We start from the raw sequence: 16,483 nt of genomic DNA, 5'->3' as shown, positions 1-16,483 counted from the left end.
CATAATTCATAAGTCGCATGTACATTCAATTTATCAATTATCGAGACTATCTTGTTCTGTGACTGGTCTGACCGACATTTAATTCGTCCAGCGAAATAAATGTAAAATCATTACAGTCAAGAAGAGATATTCACAAACTTCAAGAGAGTTTCATGTCCTGGCCACGGACACCCAACTTTCTGAGTTTATAAATTAAAACTACTGACTGTAGTCTAATATCGAGCTTGTAGCTTAAGATCTTTTATTTCAGTGACTTTAGAATGGTGGATTTTCAAACACAGAGGCAGTGAAAAGTATTTATGAATTTTAATAAAGGCAAAACTAGAGATTATGATATGAGCTACGAATATACACGTACGTAAAAATGCAAACAATAAACAAACAACATATAACCAAACAATAACATAAGTGATCAGAATGAAATGAAAGAAAGAAAGAAAGAAAAGAGAGAAAAAAAAAGGGGAGGGGGAACTTAATTCACAGTCCTAAGAGATAGACACCAGGAAAACAGCTTTTATCAACTCAATATACTTGCAGTATTCTGTGCTCTTTCAGTGCGATGCTGTAAAAGAGGCGCGCGTGTCCGGCTGGTTTGCGTCTGGCTTTGTCTTCTGGGTCGTTTTGCAAGACGATGTAAAGGCTTACTTGAATTTAAGTTACCGCGAAAATTAGGTTCGTCTTCCGTGCGGAAGAGGTTTAAAGTCTTTGTTGCAGCGACGGCAGGCTTTTACATGACGCGGGCCATGTGTCCCAGAGGCCAAGTCCAGGCCCGTTCAGCTGGCGCAGCGCTGCACGTGGAGAAGAAGGAGGAGGTCCAGGGACCGGAGGAAGAAGAGGAGAGATCAGCGGGGTCGATGAGAGGAGAAGAGAGGAGAAGAGAGGGAAGAGAGGAGGGAAGCATGATATTTTGAAGGGGCCAAAACTCACGCCCTCTCACGGACGTGGGCCAACCGTCTTTAACCACGGATCGGGCACACCTCCTGACGTTTCGAGATCTATACCCCCCTTCCTCTTAGAAATTGGAACGATAGATTCGTTCGTAACATTAATATCACTGGTATTAATAAAACAATGCATCCTCTGATATGTTGCGTTAAACATTCGAGACCGTTGGGATATCTGGAACAAGACGATACCATGAATGGCACTGCTATGACATAATTTCACACAAATACACGATTATAGTCACATCACATTGATTACAAACCAATAAAGTTATATAGGCATAATATTTGGGACAAGGGATCATGCACACTTCAAGAAAATACATTTTAAACATTTACAAATTGATTTTTGATTACACGTGGTTTGAATACGATGAGTCTCTGTGTGTGTGTGTATGTGCTCCGTATGGAGAGTTCATGCAAGTTGAAGAGTTCACGGGGTGTTTTAATGAGATTAGCAGTCAACAAAGTCTTGTTGTTTTCTGAAGTATAAATCAGTGTCCGAGAATATCCCTAGGGGATCTGCGTAATCTCAGACATTGTGGCGCCTTGCGCTCGTGGCTTCCCGTGTAAACTCATAAAAGAGGTGTCTGTAGACAGCAATCAATGAGTTACTTGAGCTGATAGATGCCATCTGTTGTTTGTAGACAGTTCAAGAAGGATAGAGTCCGTTTGTTGGTAATTTCAGTAATTTTAAATATCTATAGAGAGAGAGCTGGTAATCTGACCATCTTCTTTGCGTTACAATAGTGTCGGCCCAGATCCGGCCCACATCTGGGCCATGTGGAATCCACGTGTACCAGATGTGGGCCGGATCTGGGCCGACACTGTTGCTGTCTGAGTATTGGGGTAATACTAGATCTAAAGACACAAGTTGTGTCCCAAATGACACACTATATACTATGTACTCATCAATCGTGTAGTTCATGAACTATAAGGTTGTTTATCTTTCAACATTAGAGACTGACACTGAATGGTTGTAGATTCTAGTATTCTGTGTGGATTATAATTTACACCATAATAGTACAAAACACCTTAGCAACCACATCACTATCAACCAAAGCATTCACATGGCAACATTGAAAACTTTTCAGGAAGCCATAGAAACTATTACACAGAATAACTTAGGGTGTATTCACACCTGCCTCGTTTGGTTCGATTGAATCGAACTCTAGTTCGTTTCCCCCCTTGGTGCGGACCTTTTGGGCAGGTGTGAATACAGCAATCGAACTCGGGTGCGGACCAAACAATCGAACCGAGACCCAGCTGAAGAGGTGGTCTGGGTACGGTTCCAAACGAACTCTGGTACGGTTCGTTTACGGTGTGAACATGAACCGACCCAATTGCAGAAAACTGAGCCTTTTATTTGACTGCTCTTATGAGGATACGGACATTTTGGCATAATGGTGTCTAAAGCGAGCGAGCGAGCAAGAGCTCGCGCACGGCAGAGAGAGAGGGAGCGAGAGACCTTGCGTGCGTGTGCCAGCTAGTGTGCCTCACGAAGCGCATGTAAGGACCCAAGCAATCAATTGTCGGTGCGGGCGGGCTTTTATCTATACCATATAGTTTCTTCATATTGCGTTTGTAGAGAATAACACCAAATCAGTAAAATAACAAATATTACATTACGAAATATCTCCATGCTGAGCCTGTTTGTGCACTTCCTGCTTTTCCCTGCTTGAGAATTCCTGTCCAATGAATGGATGACCTTAGCACACGTGTGGTTTTGTTTACACATTTTGGTTCACTTGCAAAAAGAGCAGTGTGAAAGCGAACCGTACCAAACAAAAAAAAATCAACATCCTATTTGGTCCGGACCAAAGCAAGTGAACTATCGGACTTTCCTGGTGTGAATACACCCTTAGAAACGGCATACTGTATACATCATGATTACTGATTATATAAGTTGTGATGAGCCATTTTAAGCATGTGTGTGTTAGTATTTGACTATTGCTGAGGTTTGTGTGTGTGTGTTTGTATTCTAGGTGCAGGAGCTGCAGAGTCCTCCCAGAGCCAGTATGGTAGTTAAAGACTGTGTGAAGGCCTGTCTGGACTCCACCTACAAATACATCTTTGACAACTGCCATGAGCTCTACAACCAGCTACTGGACCAGGTAAGAGCAGAGACTAACCAGCAGGGTTAAGAAAGGATCTAAGATCAGTAAGACCACAAACACACTGAAGTACATGAATGCAGATAATGTGGGCGATTCTAGGATTTTCATTTTAGGGGGGCTCAGCCCCCAATGAGGGTATGATTTAAAAAAAAAAAAAAGTTAGTTTATGGTCTAATGCTCATTATTAACTAGTTTCATTCATTCATCCAGTAACATGCATATGGAAGGGTTTTATAATCACCGAGGTCCCGAATGTGAGGTATTTAGGGGGGTTCGGGGGCATGCTCCCCTGAGAAAATTTTGATTTCTCTGATCTACATATGTGCATTTTAAGATGTTTTGAAGGCCAACAAAATTGGATAACAATAGCTTTAAAACCATGTGCGGGCAGCTGTTTATTTTTTCTCACCTCATCAGCATCACACTCTTTTTCTCTTTGTTTTTCTCTTGCTCTGTCTTTTCCCCTCCTAAAGCTGAGCTTTGACTGATATAGGCTTTTCATTTTTGTCTGTCAGTGAAGAAAGTAAACATAGGGTCAACTGATAGGTTGATTTATGAATCATTTTCTCAGACAAAGCTACCAGGAAAGCTAGGTAACTAAGTATATTAAATTCATTCACAATATGTACACATTCATTATTGATCTTGTGCCTATGAAAACGGCTTTGTTAATGTTTCTTGTCCCCTCACAATGACATAATTACACGTTATATAGGCCTATTTTCAGCTCAAAATGGCGAAATTAGACAAAAGTTTATTAGTTTTCTAATTATTTTTGTCATTCGTTTAACATTTATGACCTAAAAAACTGTCAAATATAAAATGTTTAGTTTAGCTACTTATTCTTAACTCGCACTTGACCGTAAACTGAAGCGTCAGTCGTGCTGCTAAAATTCGCGCTCGGATAAGAAACCGAACCATCCTGTGTTGCTCCCAGTCCCAATGCTCTAGTAACATTACATTATGTAAACTGCAAAGCATTTATGACAAAGAACTGCACCGATGCAGATCATAGCAATCTATCAATAAATTCACTCACGACACACCTTGTACTCTCTGATGTTCACTCTGCTCGGCGCCCCTGCAGATTGAAAAATGCGCTAAATCCAAGCAGACTCAGATAAGGGGAGGAGCCGAAACTTGACGCAGCTTGCCGCCGTTTCAAATTAGTTTTTTTAAAGGGGAATGAAGTGATCAAAAATGTATTAATCAAATATTTTTTAGGGGGGCTGGGCAGAAGTTTAGGGGGGCTGAAGCCCCCCTAAAAAGGGCCTAGTGACGCCCCTGTTCCACAAGGTGCGCTTTAGTGGGCATTGACACAAACTGTCCTCTACTATGGTCAATTTTCTCTTTTAGGCATCATCTGATCAGTGCTCAACACTAAGGATGTTTCTAATGGCCTGGTTAGGCTAGTGGTTTAGATTTTTGCTAAATAAATAATGATGGGTGGGTGGATAGATGGATAGAAATTGTCAGGACTTAAAAAAAATGTGTAAATGAAAAAACGTGTGGCACTGGCCCGATCGGTCCATCGACAATCTGTTAACCTTACTGTCGAGCCCTGGTGTTAAAGTTTGTAGCGGCGACTTGAATAATAACACATGCTGTTGAAGAAAACTCAATTTGTGCCTTGAGAATTGAGATTTGTTAAATATGTAAAACTAGACGACACTCTGGCTATGCATTTTCTAAGAAATAACATCTGTGATGTGTGGTGTTTCTGGACAAATTATGTGTGTGTGTGTGTGTGTCACATAGATAGCATTAGTGTGCAGAATGAGAGAACAGTCTTTCCTCGCTGGAAGAGAGCGTTTCTTCTCACCCCTGTTGTAAAGTACATGCAGTGTTATGACACTATTTCTGATGCTGTTGATGTGTATGTGTGTATAGCGAGTCTCTCATTACAATGTCACTTCGATCTGATCCCTCCAGTCAGACACGACAATGAAATTTCTCATGGTCCATCCACACTACACACACACACCAGTGCAGAGACATTCACGCATTCACACACAACATGATCTGATTCATTGACTCCAGAATCCTCCGTCACAGGGATCTGCTGTGAGCACCGATGTCACGCTCGCTCAAAGTGTCATTACAATCTGGCTGTTTTCTCTAGAGGCTGCGTTTTCAGTGCCTGAAACACCCCAGATGTGCTTCAGACTGTTTCTTGTGTCCGTATTTCATTGATTTTTAGTGTATATAGAGTGATAGTTCACCACAAATGAAAAGTCAGTCATCATTTACTAACCCTCATATTGTTCCAAACCCATCTACATTATATCACCATTATAAAGAATATTCATGTTGCTCTTTTCTAGATCTTGACCAGAGTTTGTCAACCCCCAAAAGCACAAAAATAATTGTGATAAAAATATAACAGTCGTTCATATGACTTATGTGCTATATTCCAATAAGCCACTAAGTCTTCCAAAGCCATATGATAGCTTTGTGTTGTTTTTGAACCTTTGAACCATTATGACCCTTTTCACAAGATGTAATATAAATCTATGGTGTCCCCAGAATGTGTCTGTGAAATTTCAGCTCAAAATACCCCCCAGATCATTTATTATAGCTTGTCAAATTTGCCCCTTTTCGGGTGTGAGCAAAATCATCCAAAATCCCAGAAATAACCAGTAGAGTGCAGAGACTCAGGAAGAGGTTGCAACTTTTAGATGCACCTGGACGTTTCTGAATGGTTAGTGGATACATTTATGTAGTTGTTATGGAGTTACATTGATTCATCTCATCGACTTGCAAGTACCGTCATGTTTAACTTTTACACAAGTTGACACAGTTCCCTGAGGTCTTTATAAGACAGCTGTGACATTTTTTGGTCCAACACTGTTCTGTGCTCGTCTGTACAGCAACGACAGAACAGTTTGCATGCTTTTTACTCAAACTTCGGCCTTTGCGTTAGAACTGGTTACACTGTTGTCGCTTGCGAAAACCAAATGGTGGCGCCGTGGGGGGTAAACGTGCAGATTAAGGGGAGCGAAATCGAGTTGATGTATTTAAAAAGCCATTAATTTTTTCCACTCTTATTGCACTCACTCTGCACGATGACATTGCACTCTCACTCTCGCTCGTATCCAAGGTAAATCATCACCATTGTCATTCCTTACATGTGTTTTGTTGACCTATAATGACATCGTCATTGGCTAAAATGTTTTCCTTGGTTGCTTTACTTCCTGAACAAGTACGCACCCGAGTCCGAGCCTTCACATTCACGCGAATCACGCCACAGTTCAAGTGCAACTGAACTCAGATCACCTCCTACAGATAGTCTCAGGTTCAGCCCTCCCTAGTCTGTATGACAGCTTTCACATTACCAATTTTTCATTCGAACCGTGCTTCCAACTAAAATGCCAGTGTGAAAGCACCCTTACTTTCTTTAGTTCAATAGCACTGCACTTTTTGGGCTGATCTCCCACATACTTGTTTTTGTTGCTCCAAAGTCTCATTCATCCTGAAAAAAACTAAACTTTTTGGCTGCTTTATGAGTTCTGTGCTGCTGCTGCTCAACATTTACACTCATTCACATTATTTATATTTACTGTTTAATCTACAGGAAAATCTGACCTTTTGCAGGTTCCTTTAAAAAAAATAGCTTTCACTATCCATCTGATGCACACAAAAATGACCAGAAATGAACTAAATAACACGCTCCGAACTGATGGATTGGCTTTGTGCAATTTTCAGGCATTAAGGAAATTTTCTGGTGTTTGGAAATGAGTATTTGCTGGGTTGATAGTTAGTGCTTCTTCCAAAGTTTTCCTGGAACAGTCTTTAAATCTTTTTAATGCATCTGAGTTTTTCGAGCGTGTGTCTTCCTGAAGGTATTCCCCTGGCGATGGCAGATGACTCAGATCTCTAAACTGAGGGATTCAGTTTATTCATATCAGTTTCTGTTTGTTTGCAAAAGAGAGACGTCTCACTTTGTTCTCCTGCGTCAAATACGTTTTCATCTACAAATAACAGTTCATTCTTGTATTCAATCAGTATGGTAGGTTTAGCTAAATCATCCTGTTGCTTTTGACAGATTGCAAAGAAACAAAATAGTTTCTTTCTTCTGGACAAAAAAAAAGAGTGATTATTTAAGCTTTATCCAATTTTTTTTTTTTTTTTGCTTACAGAAAATTAATCCTGTTTTTAGGACCATTTAATTTTTTTGCAATGTGATTAAGCACAGTTTTTCCACTTTATTTATGTTCTCTGGGATCGCCATTATATGGAAAAAGAAACAATACCATCCATGTGTTATTTTAGTAATATTTATACAAAATGTTAATATTTATAATTTTTAAAATAAATGTATTAGCTTTTTTTTATATTTTCAGTTTTCATTTATTTATTTATATATATATTTGTGTGTGTGTGTGTGTGTGTGTGTGTGTGTGCTTTGGTCAGTTTTATTCGTTTTTTAATTATATTTCCATTTAGCTTTAACCTCATTTTAATACTTCATTCTTTTATTTCAGTTAGTTGCCAATGAAGTATATTTAAAAATATAATATTTCGAGAATATTAATATTTTATTTTACTTATTTATTTTTATTTCTGCTTTCTTTTAGTTAACAAAAGCTATTTTTAACCATACATAATTTTTTAACAATAGTAAACAATAACACTGATCCTATCCTGCAGAAATAGGAGTGTTTCTGTCTTTACACATTAATCGAGCTCTCGCTGGCAGGACTGGAAAACGTACTCGGTTACTAATGTAACCTCGGTTCTCTCTAGAAGAGGGAACGAGTATTGCGTAAGGTTAGCTTACGCATCGGGAAAGTCTTCTTTCTTCGAGATCTGAAGCCAAAAAATTATCCTTAATTTTGTATACATTGTCAACGCAGTGCAGCAGCTGACAGACCTAGGCAGGCTGTATAAGCGTGCTCATTGGCTGCTCGGCGGCAACTGCTTAAGCCTATCGGTGAGCGCTCTGAACGCGGCAACCAATGAGGGCGCTTCGCGCCCTCCGCACCCTTCTAACCGTCAGAATGGGTGTGGCCAGCGTGTATATATTCAGCGCTCATAGGCTAAAATTCTGGTTTTCGCAGTCTGAAGCGCAAAAGCTCGTGGCGCGACACGGCAGGTTACGCAATACTCGTTCCCTCTTCTAGAGAGAACCGAGGTTACATTAGTAACCGAGTACGTTCTCTTACGAGAGGTCTCTCGTATTGCGTAAGGTTAGCTTACGCATCGGGAACCCTTTGTCAACGCCGTGTGCGCCGAGCATCCAGCCCATGAATCCCAGGGAAACCGGGGAAAACACTCTGCTGGGAAATGTGGCCGGTCGGAGAGACGGGCCAGCGCAGTACAGGCACTTCATGCAGCATATGAAATAGAGCGGCGCGGCCGGTCTATAAACATATAACAGTACAAACAGTAGGGCCGGCAGAGCGAGCCCATACAGTACATAAGCACTCATAAGGGTAGGAGAAAAACGACATAGTCGGTCTCACATGAAGGGAAAAATTCCCGCGCGACAGAGAATAATACGGGCGGCCAGCAGCGCGGGCCAGCACCGACAACAGCGCGTAACGGGAAATAGGAAACAGAGCGGATCAGCCGGTCTGAGTCAAACACTTCACCCTGAGTATAGTACCAGAATAGCGCCAGCATATGAACGTAGTCTGCACACGAGAAATGGGCAGAGCATACATGTCACTTATGCTGACAGTATTTTTGCCTGTAGGGCAGGAACTTCCAGGTTATAAAACCTCACGAATGTTGATGGGGAGGCCCAGCCCGCCGCCATACAAATACCGTGATAAGAAATTCCGCTGGACCAGGCCCACGACGAGGCCATGCCTCTAGTGGAGTGGGCTCTGATGCCCAGAGGGCACTGCAGGTGTCTGGAGGCATAAGCTGCTGCTATCGCGTCCACTATCCACCTGGACAAGCTCTGCTTCGAGGCGGCAAGACCCTTGGTGCGTCCGCCGAAGGAAACAAAGAGCTGCTCTGAACGCCTGAAAGCGGCGGAGCGCGTGATGTAAACTCTCAGCGCCCGGAGGGCATAGGAGGTTATCACTGTCCCCACTGTCGGATGCTGGCAGAGCCGAGAGGGACATAACTTGTGCCCTAAACGGGGTTCCAATCGCTTTGGGGATGTAACCGTGTCTCGGTCTGAGAATGACTTTCGAGTCATTCGGCCCGAACTCAAGACATGCAGGGCTAACAGATAGCGCGTGCAAATCACCCACTCGTTTGACTGAAGACAGAGCTATCAGAAAAACGGTTTTAAGCGACAGATACTTTAGATCCGCGGATTCAAGCGGTTCAAAGGGAAAAGCCTCTAGGGCCGCTAGGACCAAGGACAGATCCCACGAGGGAACCGAGGGGGGCCGCGGGGGATTCATCCGTCTAGCTCCTCTGAGGAAGCGGATAATGAGCTCATTCCTTCCCATTGCCCGGCCGCGCGTCGTCTCAGCGAACGCTGCAATAGCGGCCACATATACTTTGAGCGTGGAAGGGGATCTGCCCTTTTCCAACAGCTCTTGTAAGAAGGAGAGCACCCGCGGGACCCCGCATGCGCGCGGATCCAAGTTTTTAGTAGCGCACCATTTAGAAAACACCGACCATTTAGACGCGTAGAGCCGTCTCGTGGAGGGGGCTCTCGACTGTGTGATCGTGTTCACGACCCCTTCTGACAGGTCAACGGGTATCCGTTGATCACCCATGCATGCAGCGACCAGCGCTCTGGATGGGGATGCCAGATCGATCCACCGGCTTGGGAGAGGAGATCCTTTCTCACCGGGATCGGCCATGGGGGTGAGTGCGACAGCCTCACTAGCTCTGGGTACCAAGTTTGGTTTTCCCATCGCGGGGCTATAAGCAGCACTGAGTGGTGCGTTTCTCTGATCCTCGAAATGACCTGTGGCAACAGGGAGATCGGAGGAAAAGCATACAGCGGGAGGCTGGGCCATGTCTGGGACAGCGCGTCCTCGCTCTTCGAATAAAACTTCGGGCATTGAGCATTGTCTTTCGACGCAAAGAGGTCGATTTCCGCTCTGCCGAATAGGCGCCAGAGAAACTGGACTGTCTGGGGGTGCAGAGACCATTCTCCCGGGGGAATGTTGTCCCTGGACAGTCTGTCTGGACCGACATTCAGGTGGCCCGGCACGTGCGCGGCTCTCAGCGAGCGCAGCGAGCGGTAAGCCCACACGAGAAGGCGTTCTGTCAGCCTGCACAGATTCCTGGATCTGACACCGCCCTGTCGGTTCACATAGGATACCACGGACGTGTTGTCCGAGCGGACTAGCACATGGTGATCCCGTATGAATGGGAGGAAGCGCCTGAGCGCGTTCTCGACCGCTATCCAAACAGTTTATGTGGAGGCATTTTTCCCGGTCTGACCACAGGCCAAAAGCCGGTTTGCCCTCGAACAGAGCGCCCCAGCCTGAGGTGGAAGCGTCCGTCGAGATAACTTTGCGGTGTGAGATAGCTCCCATTGTCACTCCCCGCTGGTACCAGTCGGCCGCTAACCAGGGCTTCAGAGCTGAAACGCAGCTCTGAGTCACTCTGATGCGGATACCGCCGGAAGCCCATGCTCTGTGAGGCACTCGGGCATTCAGCCAGCGTTGTAGCGGGCGCATTCGTAAAAGACCCAGCCGAAGCACTGCTGCGGCTGAGGCCATACAACCTAGTAACCTCTGAAATGTTTTGAGAGGTACGGTGCTGCCCGGCCGGAGGGACGCGGCCAGGCGTCGAATGCAGCGCGCGCGCTATGTCGACAGGCGGGCCGTGTACTGATATACCTGACCGTCGAAGGCGAATCTCAAGAATGGCCTGTGACGGGGTATTATCAGGATCTGAAAAGCACGCGTCTTTTAGATCGAGAGATATAAACCAGTCCCTCGGGCGAATTTGCGCGAGAATTTGTCTGGTTGTGAGCATTTTGAACGGTCTTCTCATAAGAGCCTTGTTCAAACGTCTCAGATCCAAAATTGGTCTGAGAGCTCCGTCCTTCTTGGGAACGAGGAAATAACGGCTGTAAAAGCCCGACTCGCTCATGGAAGGGGAAACCGGTTCTATAGCCCTTTTGCACAGAAGTGTAGCTATTTCTGCTCGAAGTAGATGTGCTACTTCCCCATTCACTCTGGTCTCGATACGCGCTTGAAAGCGCGGAGGGCGGCGAGCGAACTGCAGAGTATAGCCCTGTTTTACTGTGCTTAGCACCCGTTCTGATGCGCCTGGAATAGTTTCCCACGCTTTTGCGTGTGCAGCCAGGGGCAGAATGGCCTCCGGGCTCCGATCGCCGCGCATCGCGGGCTCGAGAGCTCGAAACGGAGGGGCGGGCGCGGCGCGCGCGCTCTTGGTGCTTAGATACGGCGGATCGCACGCAGCGATAGCTGGCCGTTTTACACACAGTGTCCCGGTGGCTTTAGACGGGGAACATAAAGTGTGAGGCGCGACGCGCGATGGCGGCGTCGGGGGCGAAAATGTTCGTTAGTATGTGTGAGCGCTCGAGGGCGGGCACTACATTCAGGGGCGGGCGCGGCGCGCGCGCTCTTGGTGGTTAGATACGGCGGATCGCACGTAGCGATAGCTGGCCGTTTTACACACAGTGTCCCGGTGGCTTTGGACGGGGAACATATAGTGTGAGGCGCGACGCGCGATGTCGGCGTCGGGGCGAAAATGTAGTTAGTATGTGTGAGCGCTCGAGGGCGGGCACAGGACTTACATTTAACACATGACCGGTCGTGCGAGGCCGTGTGACAGAGCGGGCAGTGAGTAGGTGTGGGCACGGAGAAGTGGACACGTGACCTACTTTTAACACTAAAGCGGCTTTTGCCTGCTTCATGAGAGTGGGCTCTGTGAGAGACACGGGATGTATAGTGCTTGTGTACAGGGGTGAGCACAGAACGTGGGCACATTCACTGTACTAGAAACACATACGGCGTCAGCCGTGCAACCAGACATATGCTCTTTTGAAATTTTTCTGGGTTGCCGTGAGAACGGCGGATGCGCGCAGGCGAGCGGGTAGATACCGGCTCGTTGACTGCGGGGTAAACAGCTGCAGTAGCCGTGGCAACGGGGACTGACAGAGCGTTAAGCTTCGACGGTGGTCCAGCCGCAGGGCTGCGGGATTTAACCGTCTTTTCTTCTCTCGTGTTTAGACGCTCAAAAATACTCGAGCACCCTGAGAAGGTGTGGTGCGAGAGGCGGGTTCGCTTTCTGTAAGTAAGAAAGACTGGCCGCGAGCTCGGAGAAGCAAGCAGCATAAATTTATTTCTTCCCCGAGAGCTGGGATCGAACGCGGATCTCTCGCATGAAAGCGTATGATTCTGCCACTGAGCCACAGGGGATAACACATAAGCTTTCAGTTAGCGCGAGCATATAAAAAGCGACCTCATGTGTCGCGTCGGCGTTTGTTTGCAGGCGTGCGTGTGTTTAAAACAGGCTCGTTTACTGCAATAGTAATATTTCCAGTCGCCTGAACTTAAGAGGGGACTGAGAAATGTGTGAGGATTGGCGGTTGTCCAGCCGTAGCGAGACTAACACACTCTCTTCTCTTTTCGCCGGCGAGTGAGGCGCGCACGCTGAACGCTGCTCGTGACCGTCCGCTTTGTCATCCCTTGAACGGCGCAATCTGCGCGGCCCAACGAGGGAGAGAGCGGGCTTGTTTTCTGTATGTAAGAAAAACTGGCCGCGAGCTCGGAGAGGCGAACAGCATAAACTTTAACTGCCGCGAGAGCGGGGATCGAACCCCGGTCTCTAGCTTGACAGTCTAGGATTCCGCCACTGAGCCACAGGGGAGAATACATCAGTACTCGGTTAGCGTCATCATGTCTTGTGACGGCGTTTGCTTGCAGGCGAGCGTGTATTTATAACAGGCTCGTATACTGCAATAGTAACAATTCCAGTCGCCTGAACTTAAGAGGGGACTGAGAAATGTGTGAGAATGGAGGTTATAGTCCAGGCCACGGCGGGACGAAAACACTCTGTTCCCCTTTCACCGGTGAGTGACGCGCGAGGACGGAGTAGCTTTCTTGTAACGTAAAGAGAGCTCCAAGACCGTCCGCTCCTGCCATCCCTTGTGAGCGGCGCAGTTTGCGCGGCTCGAACAGAGGGAGAGGAAACTCGCTCCGAGACCGTCCGCTCCTGCCATCCCTCGTGAGCGGCTCAGTTTGCGCGGCTCGAACAGAGGGAGAGGAAACTCGCTCCGAGACCGTCCGCTTCTGCCATCCCTTGTGAGCGGCGTAGTTGCACGGCTCGAACAGAGGGAGAGTACGGGTATCTATCACATTCGCCTCATCTCCTGACGCGGCGGCGGCGCGGGCAGAGCCGGCGGTTGAGCGGCCGGGAGGGAGAGGGCGAGAGAGAGCTCGAGGGAGAGGTTCCGGCGAGCTCCTCAGTCACAACAGTCTCCGGTGGTCACTGCGAGCGGCGCTTCTTATTGCGCGGCCCGGCAGGGACAGGCGGAGCGACAGCTTGGTCGAAAGCTTCAAGTCGAGCCCGCAGGGTCGACATTGAAAGCTCTTCGCACTCGGAGAGTGCGGTGGCGGCGTGCCCGCGGCCCAGGCGGAGAGCGCAGAGAGGTGGCGGTCTCCGTTGCTGAGCGGGGCGCGGCACGAGCCGCAAAAACGAGGCGTTTTTACAAAAACGCCTCGTGCTCTTTTAGAGTACACACAGAAACAGTAATAATGTAAAGGATATGTCGCCGGATAGCGTAGCAGGCACGGATGGCTGAAGGCGGCGAAGACGGCCGGCTTCCTCAGGCGCTGTCCTAAGCTTGCTGGTCGCTGGTTTCAACGGCGGCGGCTCTCAAGATCCAGCGATGCGAAGAGCGTCGCTGAAGACAAGAAAATCAGAATTTTAGCCTATGAGCGCTGAATATATACACGCTGGCCACACCCATTCTGACGGTTAGAAGGGTGCGGAGGGCGCGAAGCGCCCTCATTGGTTGCCGCGTTCAGAGCGCTCACCGATAGGCTTAAGCAGTTGCCGCCGAGCAGCCAATGAGCACGCTTATACAGCCTGCCTAGGTCTGTCAGCTGCTGCACTGCGTTGACAATGTATACAAAATTAAGGATAATTTTTTGGCTTCAGATCTCGAAGAAAGAAGACTTTCCCGATGCGTAAGCTAACCTTACGCAATACGAGAGACCTCTCGTAAGAGAACACACTTTCATCCTCAGCGACTGAACTAAAACGTGTAACTCATCTTCTAGCAGACAGCAGCAGCGCTCAGAGAACTTACATCAGCCCTAAATAACAGCTCGGATTCCCCAAAAGAGTTTCACTCTCGCTAGTGGAGAGGCTTATTTTTAGTTTCAGAACTGACCCATCTTCTTTAACTTAGGCAACGGCCCCATGAAGAGGAAAATAGGTTTTTATTTGGTGCTACAGGAATGGGTACATTGTGTAGCGTTTATACGCCCACGTATAAATATAATTAATTATTATTCATAACGAATTATGATCAATAATTAATAATTTAATTATTTTCAAAATTTACTGTAACAGAATCAATAATATGATCATTTATCAGTTCATCCAATGAACAGAAGGCATAAACAATTATTAACTCTAGGAAATATAATATCTTCCTGGCCAAGAAAGAATAACCCCCTAACAGTAAATTAAGAAATAGGGTAAAAGCATAGGTAACTTTTGATCGAAGTTCAAGACAATAAATCTGATAAGCACATACACAAGTAATCTCTTTTCAAATACAAACAATACTTTATTGATTATATACTAACACATACAGCTAATCTCTAACACAAACACACACACACACACACACACACACATACGAGTTGCAGAAAGGAAGAGAGTGAGGAAAGAGTGGGTTTAAGAGTGAAAGGATGAAATCTCACGATTCCATATGCACTTAGACATGACCTGGAACGAACCATCAATCATTAATTTAACCCTTCTATCGTTTCTTAGACAGGTTATTAAATTTATGTAAATACACCAGTGCAGCTTTTAGTCTGGAGGTACTTGCTTGTCTTTGCGTTCCTTTTTGGGAATTCCCTTCGTTGCGTAACAGAGGGTTTCCCCGGGTTCGTTCGTCGGCTGTGGTCTCCTTGTGCCTGGATAGATGGGGCGAGGACCAGTCACGTGTGGCTGGCGGTCGCGGATGGTTGATGCGTCTTTGAAGTTGAAAGCGTGCGTTGCAGCCGTGAATCGTGGAACGAAACTTTGCAGCAAAACTTAACTTAAAACCGAGACTTTCAATCGGAAAAGAAGAATAACACAAAAGAAAGAAAGAAAATAAGATACGGAAAGGAGCTAGATGACTGGAAATTGAATCTAACCCATATCTGATATTAATTTGGGTTGATCTGCTCGTCTGTTAACGTTACATGGTTACTAAAACCATCGTCTGCCGTCTCCGTCTTTGTTCTGCACTCGTTGAGAGCTCTTCTGTATCAGAACATTTTGAACGAACTAACTTTTGAACTCCCGAGAGCGAACTTGGAGAGAGAGCCTAGAGTTGTTTTTGGGTCTAAGGTTTTAAACTAAAATTTGTCCCCCCCCCTTCTGAAGAGAGCGGACCAATTAGACACTGTTCTTTGTTTTCAAAGTCATAAATCATGTATTCCCTGAGGGGTTTCTCTAATGAAACTAAAAGACCAGATGCAACAGTTTTAGGCAGGATTTCTACTTATCAGAATATGAAATATTTTACATAGATTTAATTTCCGTCATCTTGCTAGTTGTGTTCGTAAGATAGCATTGATATGAAACAGTACACACTTCATTCACACACCTAACAATTATACCAATTACATGAATTATATGGGATTAAAGCATATTAAATGGACACATATATCGTAGAAACACATAGAATGATGTCTGATGTTTATAAGTCCATTGAAAATTGTTCTTGAATGAGTTTTATGGATTTTGATATGTAAAAGTCTTTTGGTGTGTAAAGTGTATGGGCTTGGAAACACCCTGAGGTCATGGGTATTTCCTGCTGAAATCTGTTTGTCTCTCTCATGGGACCAAGATGGGGTCTGTTAGCCACAGGGGTCATGTGACCTCTTGTTAGGGCCCTGAGCAGTAATCATCTCTAAACCGATTCGTCTTGCAAAACTATCAAACGTTGACCAGTTCTTTCTTAAGTTAAGCAGACTTTCTGGAGACTGGGTGATTTATGGCTCTGGTTCGTGAGGACTCTTGTGAGACCTTGGTCTCTGTCTTTCTCTTAACCAATCCGTAATTTCGGCAACAAAGATAGTATTGACCAGTTATTTCGTTAGTGCTGGGGGTCAGTTTTAAACAGCCCGACTGGTTGGCGCCTGGCCCCGATGACAAGATGGATGAGGATCATGAGACGTTCTGAACAAGTCTTCCCCCCCCCCATTCATCGAGAAGCAGAGAATTTGAATTAATATTCAAAAAGAAGATGAGTCGGTGGTTGGTTCCTTCTCATTGTTGTTACAATTGAATGTTCCTTCT

The 16,483-nt window shown here is 45.9% G+C and overlaps 1 protein-coding gene across 2 annotated transcripts in view; it reads left to right on the top strand.

Moving 5' to 3' along the window:
- Positions 1 to 16,483, top strand: part of unc13c (unc-13 homolog C (C. elegans)) — a 558,188-nt gene that overhangs the window by 119,199 nt on the left and 422,506 nt on the right. For both annotated transcript variants that reach the window (XM_079873953.1, XM_079873952.1), the window contains exon 16: positions 2,930 to 3,058. In XM_079873953.1, coding sequence (XP_079730079.1) covers positions 2,930 to 3,058 — 129 coding nt within the window. The remainder of the gene's footprint in view (positions 1 to 2,929; positions 3,059 to 16,483) is intronic.

This window comes from Squalius cephalus (assembly GCF_949319135.1).
Source record: "Squalius cephalus genome assembly, chromosome: 6".
Taxonomy (NCBI): domain Eukaryota; kingdom Metazoa; phylum Chordata; class Actinopteri; order Cypriniformes; family Leuciscidae; genus Squalius; species Squalius cephalus.
This window is presented reverse-complemented; position numbering and strand designations above follow the sequence as displayed.